At 53.3% G+C, this 14,394-nt stretch overlaps 4 protein-coding genes across 4 annotated transcripts; 2 read left to right on the top strand and 2 right to left on the bottom strand.

The window, feature by feature from the left end:
* Positions 1–512: 512 nt before the first annotated feature.
* Positions 513–1,746, top strand: BZA05DRAFT_401311 (uncharacterized protein). Its single transcript, XM_051483978.1, has one exon. The coding sequence runs from the start codon at positions 827–829 to the stop codon at positions 1,502–1,504; it is 678 nt and encodes a 225-aa protein (XP_051338376.1). The 5' UTR covers positions 513–826; the 3' UTR covers positions 1,505–1,746.
* A 471-nt stretch (positions 1,747–2,217) lies between these two features.
* On the top strand, positions 2,218–2,702 carry BZA05DRAFT_401307 (uncharacterized protein). Its single transcript, XM_051483977.1, has one exon. It carries the CDS (start codon positions 2,226–2,228, stop codon positions 2,529–2,531), a length of 306 nt encoding a protein of 101 aa, XP_051338375.1. The 5' UTR covers positions 2,218–2,225; the 3' UTR covers positions 2,532–2,702.
* Positions 2,703–10,176: 7,474 nt separating this feature from the next.
* Positions 10,177–12,004, bottom strand: BZA05DRAFT_75026 (uncharacterized protein). Its single transcript, XM_051488600.1, has 3 exons — positions 11,680–12,004; positions 11,263–11,624; positions 10,177–11,209 (listed from the first exon to the last, which is right to left on the bottom strand). Exons 2-3 carry the CDS (start codon positions 11,547–11,549, stop codon positions 10,300–10,302), a joined length of 1,197 nt encoding a protein of 398 aa, XP_051338374.1. The 5' UTR covers positions 11,550–11,624; positions 11,680–12,004; the 3' UTR covers positions 10,177–10,299.
* Positions 12,005–12,272: 268 nt separating this feature from the next.
* BZA05DRAFT_445902 (P-loop containing nucleoside triphosphate hydrolase protein) lies at positions 12,273–13,628 on the bottom strand (the record flags this gene model as incomplete). Its single annotated transcript, XM_051487040.1, has 3 exons — positions 12,273–13,147; positions 13,215–13,324; positions 13,375–13,628. The coding sequence occupies 3 exons, from the start codon at positions 13,626–13,628 to the stop codon at positions 12,273–12,275; spliced, it is 1,239 nt and encodes a 412-aa protein (XP_051338373.1).
* Positions 13,629–14,394: the final 766 nt, after the last annotated feature.

Here is a 14,394-nt window from a genome sequence, read left to right as displayed (position 1 = left end):
GCCTCCCATGTATGTGTGTGCTAGGCATACTCACTGCACCACGAGTCTGTCTCGCTATTAGAACCTGCGCGTGTTGGGGCTCAGTAACTCTACCTACGTACCTGCCTGGCCTCTGGAGCGTACACACATACGACGACCGATCGTCGGCCATGTCCGCGGGCCGCATCGATGATGCTGATGATGATGATATCCTTGGACCGCAGACTGAACCTTGGAGATGGGGGAAGGGGAGCAGCTGCAGAACGCACTTTGGAGTATGTAGGTGCAGTACTTGCGGGATACTTGTAGGTAGTATGTAGTTGCAGAGTACTTGGTGAACTAGCTCAGGTACTTGGGTGGTTGACTCTTGACCACCCCCTTACCCCACCAACCCGGGAGAGGCCCGTTGCTATCCCTGACGCGCAGGAAAATGCGGGAGTTGCTCTAGTTATCGGTGCCCAGTTCTACTGTAACTACTCCCAGGCGGAATTGTAGTTGTTCCTTTCTTTCTTTTTTCTCGGCACCCCCCCAGCGTTGTGGCTTCGCATCCCACCCCCCTCTCCCCCTTCTGGGAAGAGATGCGGTGTATATAGATTAGAGCCCGCCCCTCCCCCGGGACCAACGTCGCAACTCCGACGCCTTGATTTCATACCACAAGTTTAAAGCCTTCACCAAATCGCATCGATATCTCTAGGCCATCGATATAAACACTATCAAGCAAAAACACACCCACCCCCCTAACATTCAACGTCATCATTCCACAGGAGGCTTCACTCCTCAGGCCCCCGTGTAAACACAACATAAACCAAAAAAATAAAAACCAAAAGACAGACACTCTGGAGCAATCATGTCATCGACTTGCAGCTCGCCGCAATACAGGTACTCGTCCAGCTGCTCTTCGAGATCGTCGACCGGTCCTTTATCCCCCCAGACCGCCATCACGACTCCCAGCAGCTGCAACTCATCTCCAAAGCTGGAATCATCCAGCAGTTTTCCCTCGCCGCCGCTGTCGCCCAGGGACGACCTGGAGCGACAGTTTTATGCGGCTAGACAGTCGCAGGCACAGTCGCCCTCCGCGATTTCAGTGTATACGTATTCCCCCGAAGAACAGCAACTTGGCTCAACTTCACCACCACCGCCGCCGCAGTTCCCGATTAGTCCGAGCATCGGGACACCATACGAGCGGGAGCCGTCCGCATACGACGAAGCCGTTAACTTCTATCTGTACTCTCCGCTCTCTCCGACCAGCATCTACTACGAGTGGCCGAGTCCGATTCCGAGTCCGAGCGTGCCCGAATACTGTCCGTGGACCGAGTACTCCGGCTACCCGCCGGCATCAGCATTCTACGGCCCACTCCCCCTCCCCTTCGATTGCAGCGCGCAACAGGAGTCCAGCGGTTGCGACTCGATGATGACGATGGTGGATTTGATGGAGTACGGAACCGAGCAGCAGCAGCAGTGGATGCCGGCGGATGAGCGACGGTTGGAGTTTTCGGCCATGTCCTTGCACTGCGCGGCCATGTGAGCCTCTGGCCCGCCGGGAGCCAGATCGGAGCACGAACGAGGATGGCGCACGCACACATCATCACCATCACCACTACGGTTCGAAACGGAGCTTCACGCCCGGCCGGGCCGGGTATGTCCCACCCACCCAACCACCCACAGCCTCAGCCCACCGACGACGACCGCGCCGAGCAGACCAGAGCAGAGCGCACCGTGTCCGGCAGTTGTGTGTGTGTGTGTGTGTGTGTGTGTGTGTGTGTGTGTATACACACCCCTCCCCCCTCCCCCCGCCCCGTTCTCGTGCTGTGCAACGGAAGCACCCCGCCGTCGGAGCGAGCGAGCGAGCGCTGGCTAGCCGGGTCTCCGCTCCGCGGACTCGCCGTTGCAGACTTGCAGACTTGCAGGATTCAACGATCCACGATATATATGGATCCCTCCTTTCCGCCCGCCGGCCGGCGTCACCGTGTCACCGACTCGCCGTGTCAGTGTGTCGCCGTGTCACCCACCATATGCTGTCTGTCACCTTTGCATGCCTCCATGTTCTGCAGCAGCAGCAGCACCGGTTCCACCAAAACTCTGGTTTCTAGAACGAACCAACGAATGGATGGAGGGACGACAATAATATCCACCAAACAAGCAACTGCCCACACCTGCCTGCCTGCCGTCCTCGGCTCCCCTCCCCGGCTTACCTGCCCAAATAAATAATTATATCGTTTCGGCGGGTGGGCGGGCGGGCGCAAGTCATGTCAAAGTCAAGTCCACGGTCGTCGGTCGACTCATCGTGCTGTGCTGGTGCTACGCTCGCTTCGGAAGGTCCGGTTTGGCCAATAACGTACGTCGTCGCCTTGGATCGATGCCTATCAACAACATACTACTACTATTACTACTACTACTACTTCTGTACATACACAACGACCCACGACTCACGAGTTTCCTACTGCCTCCTACCTCCTACGGCCTTCTTCGCGAGATTGAGGCTGTTTGTTTGTTTGCTTGTTTGTTTCTTCTCTCCCAGTGCGTGTGGTGGGGGTGGTGTCATGGACGAATAATAGTTTCCTTGCCTTGCGTTTTTGTTTCCCTTCCCTTCTTCATGTGTTTTTTTGGATGGATGGGGCTTGGTTTTTTTCTTCTTTGGGTTTCTTTGTATGGTGCCAGTAGGTGGTCTGCACTGCACAGCACAGCAGGAGTCGGGGCGCCGCGGGGCCGGGGCCCGAGGGGCGGCGGGGGGAGGGGGGAGGGGGGAAACATATGATGATGATATATCTATTTTGGGCGTTTACTAGTGTTTCTTCTTCTTGTGGGCAGGTTACTATTTAGTACTATGTGGCAGGAGTTCCGAGGTAAGGCGTGGTGGTGGTGGTGTCTCCGGATCAGATATGATGGGATCGGATGGGATGTGGTGGGATGGGATGGAATCTGTACGTATGGAATTGGACATTGGACATTGGAAGAGGGCTGGGGGTTTGGGCTTGGGCTTGGATCTGGGGAGGGGGTGGAGGGGCGGAAGGGTGGAGGATGGAGGGTGGAGGGTGGATATAGAGTTTATTTGGTTTTTCCAACCTGCTTCCAACCTGCTTCCTGCTTCTGCTTCTGCTTCTGCTTCTGCTTCTCGAATCTTGCACTCGACTCGATTCGACTCGACTCGACTCTATTTTTGATTTTATGTAGACAATCCTCTAGAGTCCTCAGTCTAGTAGTCTACGGGATATGGGACGGAACCGGGGGGGAACAAAAAGGAAAGGGAAAGGGAAAAGGAAAAGGAAAAAGGTGCGCAGGGAAAATGACAAATTTGTAATCATGTAATCACCAGTCGGAGTTCGGGACAACTTAGGCGAGGAATATACTCCAAGCCTCCAAGCTCTAATTAGCACCATACCGTAGGTACTCTGCTCTAACCCCCGCCCCTCCCTTCCAAAGTCGAAAGAGATGATGGATGGACGGAACAGACAGACAGACAGACACATCGCGCGCCCTGGAAGACTGAACTAGAACTAGAAGCTACAGCCTTGGTTCTTGATCCTGCTCCTGCTTCTGCTGCTGCTGCTGCTGCTGCCTAGCACGTTTATCATATCATACTACATTTCTACATATAGATAGATAGACAGAGTTACTAGAGCAACTAGAGTAACCAGAGCTTCGCTCACTTGGTTGTGCACTTTGGGACAAGCTTTTTTTTGCGCTTGGCCTTAGCTTACCCAACTTAGCTTACATAGGGTGGGAGGTGGAGGTGGAGGTGTGGGAGGTGGTGGGGCGGGGAGGGGTGGCGGCAATGGGCATGCACGTTTAATCTTCACCAAGTGATGTGTATATATACCAACTACATACCAAGCGCATGTCTGCCGTAGTAACCGTGGTAACCGTACTGAAGAGCAGGGTTGCAGATACTGCGTCTGCTGGCGATGTTTCCGCGGGAGCACACGTCAAGCACTGATTGAGCTTACGTCGAGCACAGATGACGGACGACGGATTGTGGGGGAAGAAGCTGGAAGCCGAAGCGTGGTTCACTGACAGTGACAAGTGAGGAACGCGTGGGTCACAGATCTATGGATAGTATGCAGAACTGGTGAGTGGTGACGCCGTGACGGCCTGCGATGCATTGGGGTGGGCACTCTAGAAGGTGCTGGGTAACTGGATACCGTATGTAGGATGATGGAATCGTGGAATCGTGGATTGCTAGGAATAGTAACAACCTCGCTATTCCAAATGATAGTAGACTGCAGAGTGGCTAACCAACCAACCAGCCCTCATTCCACACTGCATAGTGCACATCGACAGCTCCATACAGCTACAGCGACAGGAATCGCGCCGGCTGCAGGGCTTTTTTTCTTTTCTTTTCTTGTTGCGCGTGTGCGGAGTGTGTGGGGTGGGTGACTCACGCAACCGGCTCTGCATCGCGCTTTTCCTTTCCTTTTCTTTTCTATTTCGTCCGTCGCGGACTCGCGGCGAGTATTGACCCAGTCTCAATAGCCTCTCGAGGTCGATAGTCTCGATGTCGAGCGTGGAACGAAAAGAAACAAAAAAGAAAAAAAAGGCACACTCACCACCTCTGCCACCTCAGCCAACGCGCAACCTAATCCAACCCGCCAACCCGCATCCGCACCCGCAACGGAACGCGTAAGGGAACGGAGCAGGATTCGTCCGCAAAGCCGCGAATGCGCCCACGCGGTTCTTTTTTTCTTCTTTTTTTTTTGTCGCTGCCGAGTGCGAGTGCGAGTGCGAGCGTGTGATCCGCACGCTGCTGCACCGCCCACATGCATACTGTACACACATACCTCAAGGCTCAGACTCAGAGGTTGGGTTTGCTGCCGGCTGTTTTTGTTAAGGGGGCGTGAGTGCGTTTCATCGCCTGCGGCCTGCGGGGAGGGTGGGTCCGCTGCGCTCCGGCCTCTGGCCTCCGGGTATTGTCCTGGCTAAATGAAGTATGCATGTATGTAGAGGACATAAGCTCAAGGCACACTCTTAAGTCTTGAGTCTTGAGTCTTCGGATGCGCAGGGGAGCAGGGCAGCAGGGGACGCGTAGAGTGTTGCGTGCGGAACGTGATCACGCGTTGCTGCTTGCTTGCATAAGCACTTTGTTATTTCGAAGATTTAGGAGAGGTGCCTGGTGGGCGCATATCGGACATGCATGGATGGGGAAGAAGAAAAAAAGAAATGGTTACATAATTCGTATTGTACATACAGAGGTACATGGAAACTACATGATGGTCCGTATGATAGACACTGTTGCTCTAATCTACACTCGAACTCGAAATCCAGCGAAAAACGAGCGATACCGAGCTGCGGCCTTTGGGAGGGGGAACGATCGAGGACGTACGTAATGACTTGGAACGGCGAGAGGTTCTGTTTTGCCATGGCGTCATGAATCATGATTGTGGTGCTGCTGTTTTTGGCGGGGTGTCGACCGAGTGACGGGCCGGCCATCGGGGCTTCTTCAGGAACCACTGACTGCCAACTAGGATATCAATACTGTCGCTCACCAGTCTTGTTGCGGTAGACGAGAGCACTGGAACGTTCTTGGGGTCTTGGGGTCTTGAATCGATTCGAGAAAAAACAAAATCATGGAGAGAGGATCGGGCGGGCTATCATTGGCGATAGCATACTCCCCCCCTCCACACCCCAATAGCGGAGGCTTCCTCTGCATCTCTTGCAACTGAAGCACCTCGATTTTTTCAGGGCACCTATAGACTGCCCCCAGAAGAAGCTCTTCGAGCTCTGTGGTCCGTGCTGGCGGAAAAAGTGCACCTCTTTTACCATGGTCCACAGCTTTGACGGACAGGCCGACCCCACATGTATACCGATAGTATCATGGAGCCAAAGCGAGGATCGCAACGCGAAGACAGCCATAGGTCGGGATAATAGGGACCACCTCGTCTATTGTTAGGTTGCTGCAGTGCTGCACACACACGCATCGCCATCAAATAGTTGTGCGAAGGGCAAAGGGGAGGACAAACAAGACACTGCACCGCGTCATGTCTCGTGGTCACTGGTCCCGGTTTGCAGCTGTCGATCTCCTGGGCAAACGGGCCGGCCGGGAGTGGGAGGTGGAGGTGGAGGGGTATCCAAGAGAAGCAGCAGTAGCACCACCAGCACCACCATCGCACTCCACCAGTTATCCTTCCGGTTACACACCGAGCGTGCTCCTCCATTGGCCCACATCTTGAGCTCGATGTGAAGTATAAATACTTTTACAGCAGCCACCTGATGGCAGATGCAGCCCACTCGCGGCCGGGAAGTGCTGATTGGGAGATGATGCACCCAGGACCCAGGTGGGCTTGGGATCGATCCTTCGAGCTTGGCTGGCTGGCTGGCTGGCTGGCAGCACTGCTGCTGCTTACAATTGGATAAGAGTCCATGTAGGTACACTCCGCTGGCTCCGTACTCTCGGCCAGGTAGGTAGACGGCGGGGGTTGACTGACCTGTGGGATCTCAAGTAGGTACGGTACACATGCAGCGACGCCGGCACCACGACTCATCCAGCCAGCCAGCCAGATCATCGAGTCGAGTGGTGCCAACACTCCGCTCACAAACACACACACACACACACACACACACACACACACACACACACACACATCCTCCCCCACCCATCGGTGAATCATAGAACCGCCATGGAAGTGGAATTACCTATCCATCGTTGCTCACTCAATGATCGACAGCTTCCGTTACACACCAGTGGCGGCTGCTGATTGGCCCAGAGTGGCGGACGCAACTTGCCATGGCTGGATTGCTCATATCACGAAATTTCGCATTTCCCCCTTCTACTCTCCCATGAAACATCCAGGAACACCTACAGATTGGGGGGGGGATCGTGAGCGCAGGATTGCTTACTTAGGGTGGGGAGTGATGAGTGCAGGTAGTAAGTACATTGTAGCATAGCAGATCACTCTGCGGGTACATACTCGCCATCAAAACTGCCGGGGGGCTGGGTGGGTGAGGGGTGAGACATCCGAGAGAAAAGAGGCGCTACATGCACCACCACACGAAATAGACTCACTTGAGTGAGTTGCGAATCAACGACGTGAAGATCCCACTGTACCAAGTATGTAGTATGTACTGTATGGCAAAGGCTAACCACCATCCACCATCGCGCATCCATCCATCCATCCTGAGTGGGTAGGTACCTATCCCGCCACGATCATAAAATATGGGTCATTGGACGTCGACGAGTGAAACAATGCCGTGGAAAAACAATTCGAACGACTCGACCACGGTATGTCGTGTCGTGTCGTGTCGCCGTGTGCATTCCCGGGCCAAAAATAATCACACGAACTCTGGTCTCCGCGGAGTCTGGACGGGCTAGGTACACGGAGTGTCGGACGCCGCATCAGCGCGCCAGCCAGCTAGCATTCCCAGCCAGCCAGCCAGACAGACATCTGACGAAGCTGTCCGCGCGGACGAGATCCCACGGGACGACCAGGCAACCTCCGAGCAGCAGGAGGTAAGATCTACCATTCGTCGGGGCCCCGATCCGGGATCCGCTGGACCGCTGCCTGCAGGTCCGGACGCCGAAGGAACAGGGGAAACAATCATGTCTTGCTTCTTCTTCTTTCCCATCCCATTCCATGCCATGCACACGATCGCTTCCAGAATCCATGCAGAGCTCCAGCTCCAGCTCCAGCTGTCTACTCCCAAATATCTATTATTACCATCTCGTCCCCGTTCCTCTCTGCTGCCTGGCGGGGCTGATGCTATTCCTGAAACTGTGCATAAACGGCGTCCGTCAGCTCGTCGAGGCATCGAGGGCTGACTTTGGCTTTCTGGGGGCCGATACAGACAGAGCACACGAACTTAGAAGCTGCGGATGCATCTGCGTGGTGTACGTCGTCAACGTTCAAGCACGAGTCACGACGATTCCCTGGAGGCTGGCACTGCGGGGAGTCGGCGAGTGAGAATCCGTGAGGCTGTGGCCCGTTTTCTCGTAAGGACTGGACTGGACTGGACTGGACTGTCCCCAAGAACTCGCGTTGGAACTTGGTGAGTAACTCTGCCAGATGTGGGGGGGAGGGATGGGGAGCAAGACCCCCTCAGCTAACGCCGAGAGGCAAAAACCTGCCATGGAAACAAACAAACGTCTCCGCATGCGGTAATCATTATGATCGCCAGCCGCCGCCAGGGTATCCGCCACGATCGCGAGGAGCGGTGGGTAGATTCTTTGGCAGAGCTTCGTCTTGGCTTTCGTTGGTTGAAGGTTCCAGCCAGCTCGCCATCGCAGGTATCATAGATGATCGTCTTTGCACATAACATCATATACTTCTGTAGTATGTACCTAGGGAGTTCCTTCCTTAGGACGACGACAGCGCCCACATTTTCGCTAGCATGCAATACCTATCAGCCTCCACCATCTCAATCCTCGGTGCTATGTTGTGTGTTGAATGCGTGGAAGTCGCCTCTTGAGTCTTCACCGACGGATCCAGTTTATATTTGGAACTTGGAAGAATAAACACACACACATGCATCATGGGTGGTCACTCGTCTATCCGAGCAGAAGAAAAAAAAATGTTGGAAATATCGATGAAGAAAGCAAGAATGTATTCGAACAATTACAATGTAAGAGATAGATACATGCTGGCTTGGTACGAAAAGAGAGTACTTTTATAGGCGCCGAGATACAAAGCGCCCGATGCAAACGTGAAAGGGAAGTAGGTAGGTAGCTCTTTAGAGACGAAATCATCAGGACCGCGCTCGTGATGGTATCCGTGTAAGCGGTGGTCAAAAACGCTGGTAGGACCCACGCTTTAAATTCGGGATCGTTCAGGTTTTTCTAGGTGTTCCATCCACGTCAGTACGCAACCCCACCCCTTCCGTACAGCTCTGGCCAACCTACATCCATCGGACCCGTAAACTCTTTCGCAATCCCAGCGAAGTCGACGGTATAACTGTTCCCTCCTTTGTAGATAACTAGCTCTTTCTTCCCCTCGTGTTGGACGAAATAACTCCAATAACTCCGCATCTTTTCGCCGTTGGCGTTGACATAGAACCCAAACTGGGTTAGCTGCCAGAAATCGCCAGCAGGCATCCATCATCACCGGAAAGGCCAGCTAACGATCGTGATCCAGAGGTCGTCCGGACGAATGACCAAGTGCCGATGGGAATTGTATCCCCGAGGCAGCAGTCGACGAAACCGTTATGCGTTGGAACGAGGTAGAAGCGATCAGAGTCCTGGACGGAGCTCTGAAGGAGCTCAAAGGAGTTCATACATGTATTTGTCGGTCTCGTGGGAGGTGGACTGTAGGACGCTTTCGATGTTCGCTCGCGGCTTCATTGTTGTCGCGTTTGCATCGTACTTCGCAACCTTCAAGGTGACGGGTATGACTGCGATGTTGATGCCGATGATGTCGACGTCGGTGTTGCTGTTGATGTAGTGCGTTCCGAGCAGTCCTTAGAAGAGTGAGTGTCGCAGTGTCGCAGTGTCGCGGTATAGAGTTGTGCTTTGCGCAAAGGATAGTTATTCACTGTAGACTTCGAGTAGGGATAGTAGCGATGACGTATCCCCCTGGAGAGTGCAACTATATTCCTGCCGCTCTCTCGTTCCGATGCCTCATGTGCACATAATATCCTCAAGAGAGGCATATAAAGGTAATTTAACCTTCATCAGCCGTCCCGACTCCCGCCCTCACTTCGCTCGCACGTGATATCGGCTTCTTGCAAGAGTTGTGAGCTGGCAAGGCGCAACACGGCTATGGTGCGGGGCGGCATCCATCACATACTACCGGCAAACACTGGTACATACCTCATACTTGAACAAAGACCTGACAAGAACTCGAGCGACCTTTCCCAACGCCACAGATCAGCGACTGTTTGCCATTAGTATCTGAACGCGCTGGGCGTTGGTCCTGCTGCGAGACGTTCTTAGCAGTACATACTACCTATATGATGATAGCGATAGCTATTGCGGCGTCGCGGATACATTCATCACTTGACGACTAGCGGAAGAGGTGCTTCGGAATTTCCGTCGCTTTGTACGCAACGGTGGTAGGCGTGCATGACGTATTTTATCGGCAGGATTGCACGTGTCGACGGAGCTGCTTGCAGTGAGAAAGAAAGAAGGGGAGCATCGGCGCCGGAAGCCATTGAATGTTGGAGGATCAAGTCACACACGGCCAGGGTAGGCGTGGTTAAGCAGGCGTCAATTAATAAGGACAATTACAAGCAGAGGAGTGTGTCATAAAGGAAAGTAGTGGATAAACACTTGTATCTCCCACGGAACCATGGGGACGAAGGACCAAACACATGAGTATGTGCATAAGTAATGAAACCCCAAGTAAGAAGTTGTAACCACCTGAAATTTATGGTTTTGGCAAGAAACGCAAGTAAATCTTAAGGATGAACCCAACCCACATCTGGTCTCCAGACCCTAGCGGTACGACTTGTCCTCCTCTGTTCCTCCCTCATGGAATACATGATCCTCCGACTCAAATCATCCTTCAAACCACCCACCGGCAGACTCCTGCGTCTGCAAACCTCCTTGAGCTCCGGCACCCTGAACCGACTCAGGTACGAGACCTCCGGCTCGTCCTCGTGTGGGGGTCGCACATGCGAGCGCTCCATCGCGATGTGGCTGCCCAGACGCTCCAGCAGATCACGCCGAAGGCCCAAAACTGGGAGGCTTCGGATCCGTAGCGCGCACTGTAACTCTGGCACGCGTTGGGTCATGAGTTCTGCAATTGCTCTTCTCTTGGCTTCGGCGAAAGACGGTCGTGATTGCGGCGACGGTGGCGGTGATGGTGACGGCGGGGAGATAAACGGAGAATGAGGATGCGCGTAAGGCGCTGCCGTGAGTGGTGATACCGGTGGTGAGTGGTCGTACCGTTGGACGTGTACCGGTGACGGCGTATAAGAGGACGTATGATGGTGGATATCCGGCGAGAGTGAGTCACAATGAGGGGAGGTGGATGGTGATGCGAGACGGCGCATCTTGTACGAGGTGTGCTCGAATGGAGGGAGCAACGGCGACCGGCCATGTTTGAGGTTGGAGTCCAGAGTGTACAGCAGTGGCAGTACGGGGCTTTGTTCCTCCTCTTGACCTTCGTCCATGCCGTCATCCCTCTCCTCCCCTTTAACCATCTGCACATGTTCCTCTCCTCCTTTCTCCTCCTTGGCTCCCCGCTCTTCTTCCTCACCTTTCGCAGACGTTAGAAGTGGAGACAATGTCCGTGGCTGAACCGACGGCACAACAGCGTCGTTTCTGCCGAAAGCGCAGTCATGATTTGATGCATCGGATGCAATGCTTGATGCCTCATGTTAGCGACTCCTAATTACAACATATGAGCAAGTACCCACCTGAGTGCATGCAACCTCGTCCCAGCGTCGGAAGTCCCCATGACTGGAAATCCCCACGCATCCACCAACATGCTATCTGGTAGGGACGATACGGGCGCCGACACGTTGTTTTGGGTCTCATACGGTTCCCTGACCATGGACCCATCCGCGTCGTAGCTTCCCTCTCTCACCAACTCCAGGAATCCCTCCTCACCATAGATCTCGTTGGCGTACCTCAGCTTCTCGTGTTTCTGAAAATCGTCGTCGTCTTCGACCTCATTTGCGTGGCCCCACCTCTGGATCTCCATGGCGGCTCACTGCTAGTATGGGGGTAACTAGACGTAGCGGTGCGGGATAGATGAATCGTTCGCTTTCGGGAACGCCTTTGAAACGGTCAACATGACAGTCAAATACAGGAAAGTGACGCACACGACACACCTAAGTGAAATGGTAATGATGGCGACGGTAGTAAACCATCTTATACGGTTTTGTGATAATAGGAGACAGTGCTGTGGACGTAGAGTTGAAACCTCGTAACGGTCGTGTTGCTTGCACGACAGAACGGGTGATACCATTGCCTCTTTTTGTAACTTCCTCTTGGGAAAACAGGCGTTGTCGTCACGATGCGCAACCAGCAGGCTAAAGAAGTCATGGGCCTAAACATGAAGCCTAGCTGGACTATGGACTGACGTGACGTGGCGTGGGATGATGAGCTTCATCTCCGTAACCCGGTTGCCAGTGGACTGCTAGTGGGTTCTTACCTCTCAGGATCACTCGGGCGACCTCGCATCATCAGAACTAACAAACTCATATCAATTGTTTGAGGTACTTGAAATGCAAGACCAACAATCCCGATACTGATGTGTGACAAAGGAAATCAAGAGGACGGGGAAACGCCGAAAAGAAAAATAATAATCTCGATAGCTCCCAAACCAGCACATGAAACCTTCGAGACTGGGAAATACTGATCAGAATCAGATATTGCACTAGACCGATGGTAATGTATGGGATCTGATTTACCTCCGTTGGTATCAGTTCCGCCCAAAGAACCATGTCACTGCCATGATCAGGCGCATAAACCAGGGTGACGTGGGGGGCGGTCCCTCACCCGCACCCTCCTTAGAATTTTTCGGTTTCTCGGGAATTTCTGGAGGTGTTGGGATGTCATACACGGAGTTGGCCGTCGTTGCCGGAGAGGGCGGTGACTGCGGAACAGTCGAATTGTCATCGGTCCGACAATTCGGAGAATTCGGGGCAGTGTTACCATTACTGTCCATTTGATTCAGTGTGGGTGGTAAGTTGTAACCTTTCCGTAGTACGTCTCCCGCCGCGGTGCTCAGGATTTCAACTTTTCTTCTCAACTCCTTCTGGATTCTAGGAGTGACTCTTTCCGATGTTTTGTAGTAAGCGATAATGCCCTCAAGTTCTAGTCGTGCCTTTTCGCGTTGCTTCTCAAGCTCCTCCTTCTCCTTCCCGTTGACTGAATCCTCTGGTTCGGCCACTCCATCTAGGTGTCGAAACACCCGGGCACCGCCATCGATCAGCTTCTTCCAGGGGCCTTGCTCAAATTGCACCTGCCGCTTCTCTGCGGCTCTGACGGCAGGAGCGTTCATATTGCCCCACATCGTCGTGAGTATCGTGACTTTCTTGAAAAACTTCTCGCCACAGAGCGCTTCCAACATGTCGAGATTCAGTTTGGCCGATTTACTGAAGCGTTTTGGAGTGATATCATGGACATAAAGGATACCGTCGAGGTCGCAGTAGGGTGTCATGGTGTGGAACCAATCGAGGATTTCTTGGAAAACGTCCATATCAGTGCGCTCCTGGTCGTTGAAGCCCGGGGTATCGATCAAAACGTAGCGCTGCTCGTCGATGATGGTGGGGAACATCGCGAAGGTGGTGGTACCTACTCGAGAGAGGAACCATTAGATCCGGAATGACGGAGACAAGAGCTGAGAAAGTGAGAACAATACCAGTGTGAATACTATGTTCGACATGTACATCTTCGCCGGTCAACGCCTTGATGACAGACGACTTTCCCGCCCCAGTTAATCCGATCACAGCCACAAACTTGATAGAGCACCTGAATCTATCAGTAATGGAAATCAACAAGACCGAAGCCAATGAACCTACCCCCTAGTGGTCATTCGCACTGCCTGTGCCACTGACACCTTGCCGGCAAGATCTTTGACCCTGCTCTGAAGGTCCACCGTGGCATCCCAGAACTGCTTTCCCGCCTCGATGGACCAACTACCACCATCTTTGTTTGACCTTTGTTTGTTGCTTGCCGCCTCTATTTCCCTGAGAGCTTCCATAGGGTCGCGCAGCGGGAGTGCATCCTGTTGGACTTCCTCCCACTCGTCGTATGAAGGAGGTGTTGACGTCATGGGTGTGTCTGGACGTCTAACTCTCACCATAGCACGACGCGTGTTTGTGTGGGCTCTAGAGAGTAGTAGTATCAGCGGCGAGTGTCGGCGATGAGAATAGTAGTTTCGTGAAAAGAAGCGTGTGTTATCGGTTGCGGTCTGTACCGATTACCGCTGACGAAGGATGCGGGGTACTTAAAGAACAACCATGGGGGAAGGTTGAGACAAAGATGGGCAAGGGCACTGCGGATCACCCGAAACTTGAAAGTGTCCAGCGGACGCCGGTTAGTCTGTAAGCGCGCTAAAAATACATGCAACACTACGTGTTTTGGCCCTTGGAGTTGGGGGAGCAAGTAGCCGCGTGCAACTGGTGTCAGGAATCAAGATAGCTCTTAAGTGAGATAATTGATACTCATATATAAAGGTAGGATAGGTAGATTATGTCAGTGGCCCGTGGGCGCTCGCCTGGGGAGTCGAGACCGCAGGGCTTGTGGCCACTGGCCCGTCGTGAGTGTCTAAGGAGATCGACTGCAGTCGGCTACGCATGGCCATCCGGTAATACGTACCTGTACATAGGTAGGTGATTAGGCTATATATCGTGCATATCTAGAAGCACATCTTGATCATCCTTCAGTCTTGCAGGATTTTCAATGCGATATGCGCAGCTCACTTGTTGAGTTTCAGAATCTCTGGCCAACTCACAATTTCCAAAATGATAGCGGACACCATGTTTTTTGTCGCTGCCTGCTGAGAGCGACGTACTGTAGAAGAGTGCCACCCAAGGGAC

The sequence above is a fragment of the Tricharina praecox genome (assembly GCF_024521635.1).
Source record: "Tricharina praecox strain CBS 144465 chromosome Unknown BZA05scaffold_16, whole genome shotgun sequence".
Lineage (NCBI taxonomy): Eukaryota > Fungi > Ascomycota > Pezizomycetes > Pezizales > Pyronemataceae > Tricharina > Tricharina praecox.
The sequence above is the reverse complement of the archived record's forward strand: the minus strand, read 5'-3'. Positions and strand labels throughout refer to the sequence as shown.

Bases quoted from the DNA above. Each gene is read 5' to 3' on its own strand.
- BZA05DRAFT_401311 (XM_051483978.1), top strand. From the start codon at position 827: ATGTCATCGACTTGCAGCTCGCCGCAATACAGGTACTCGTCCAGCTGC.
- BZA05DRAFT_401307 (XM_051483977.1), top strand. From the start codon at position 2,226: ATGTCAAAGTCAAGTCCACGGTCGTCGGTCGACTCATCGTGCTGTGCT.
- BZA05DRAFT_75026 (XM_051488600.1), bottom strand. From the start codon at position 11,549: ATGGAGATCCAGAGGTGGGGCCACGCAAATGAGGTCGAAGACGACGAC. The intron at 11,210-11,262 runs GTGGGTACTTGC...TGAGGCATCAAG, and splicing joins ACGAGGTTGCATGCACTCAG to CATTGCATCCGATGCATCAA.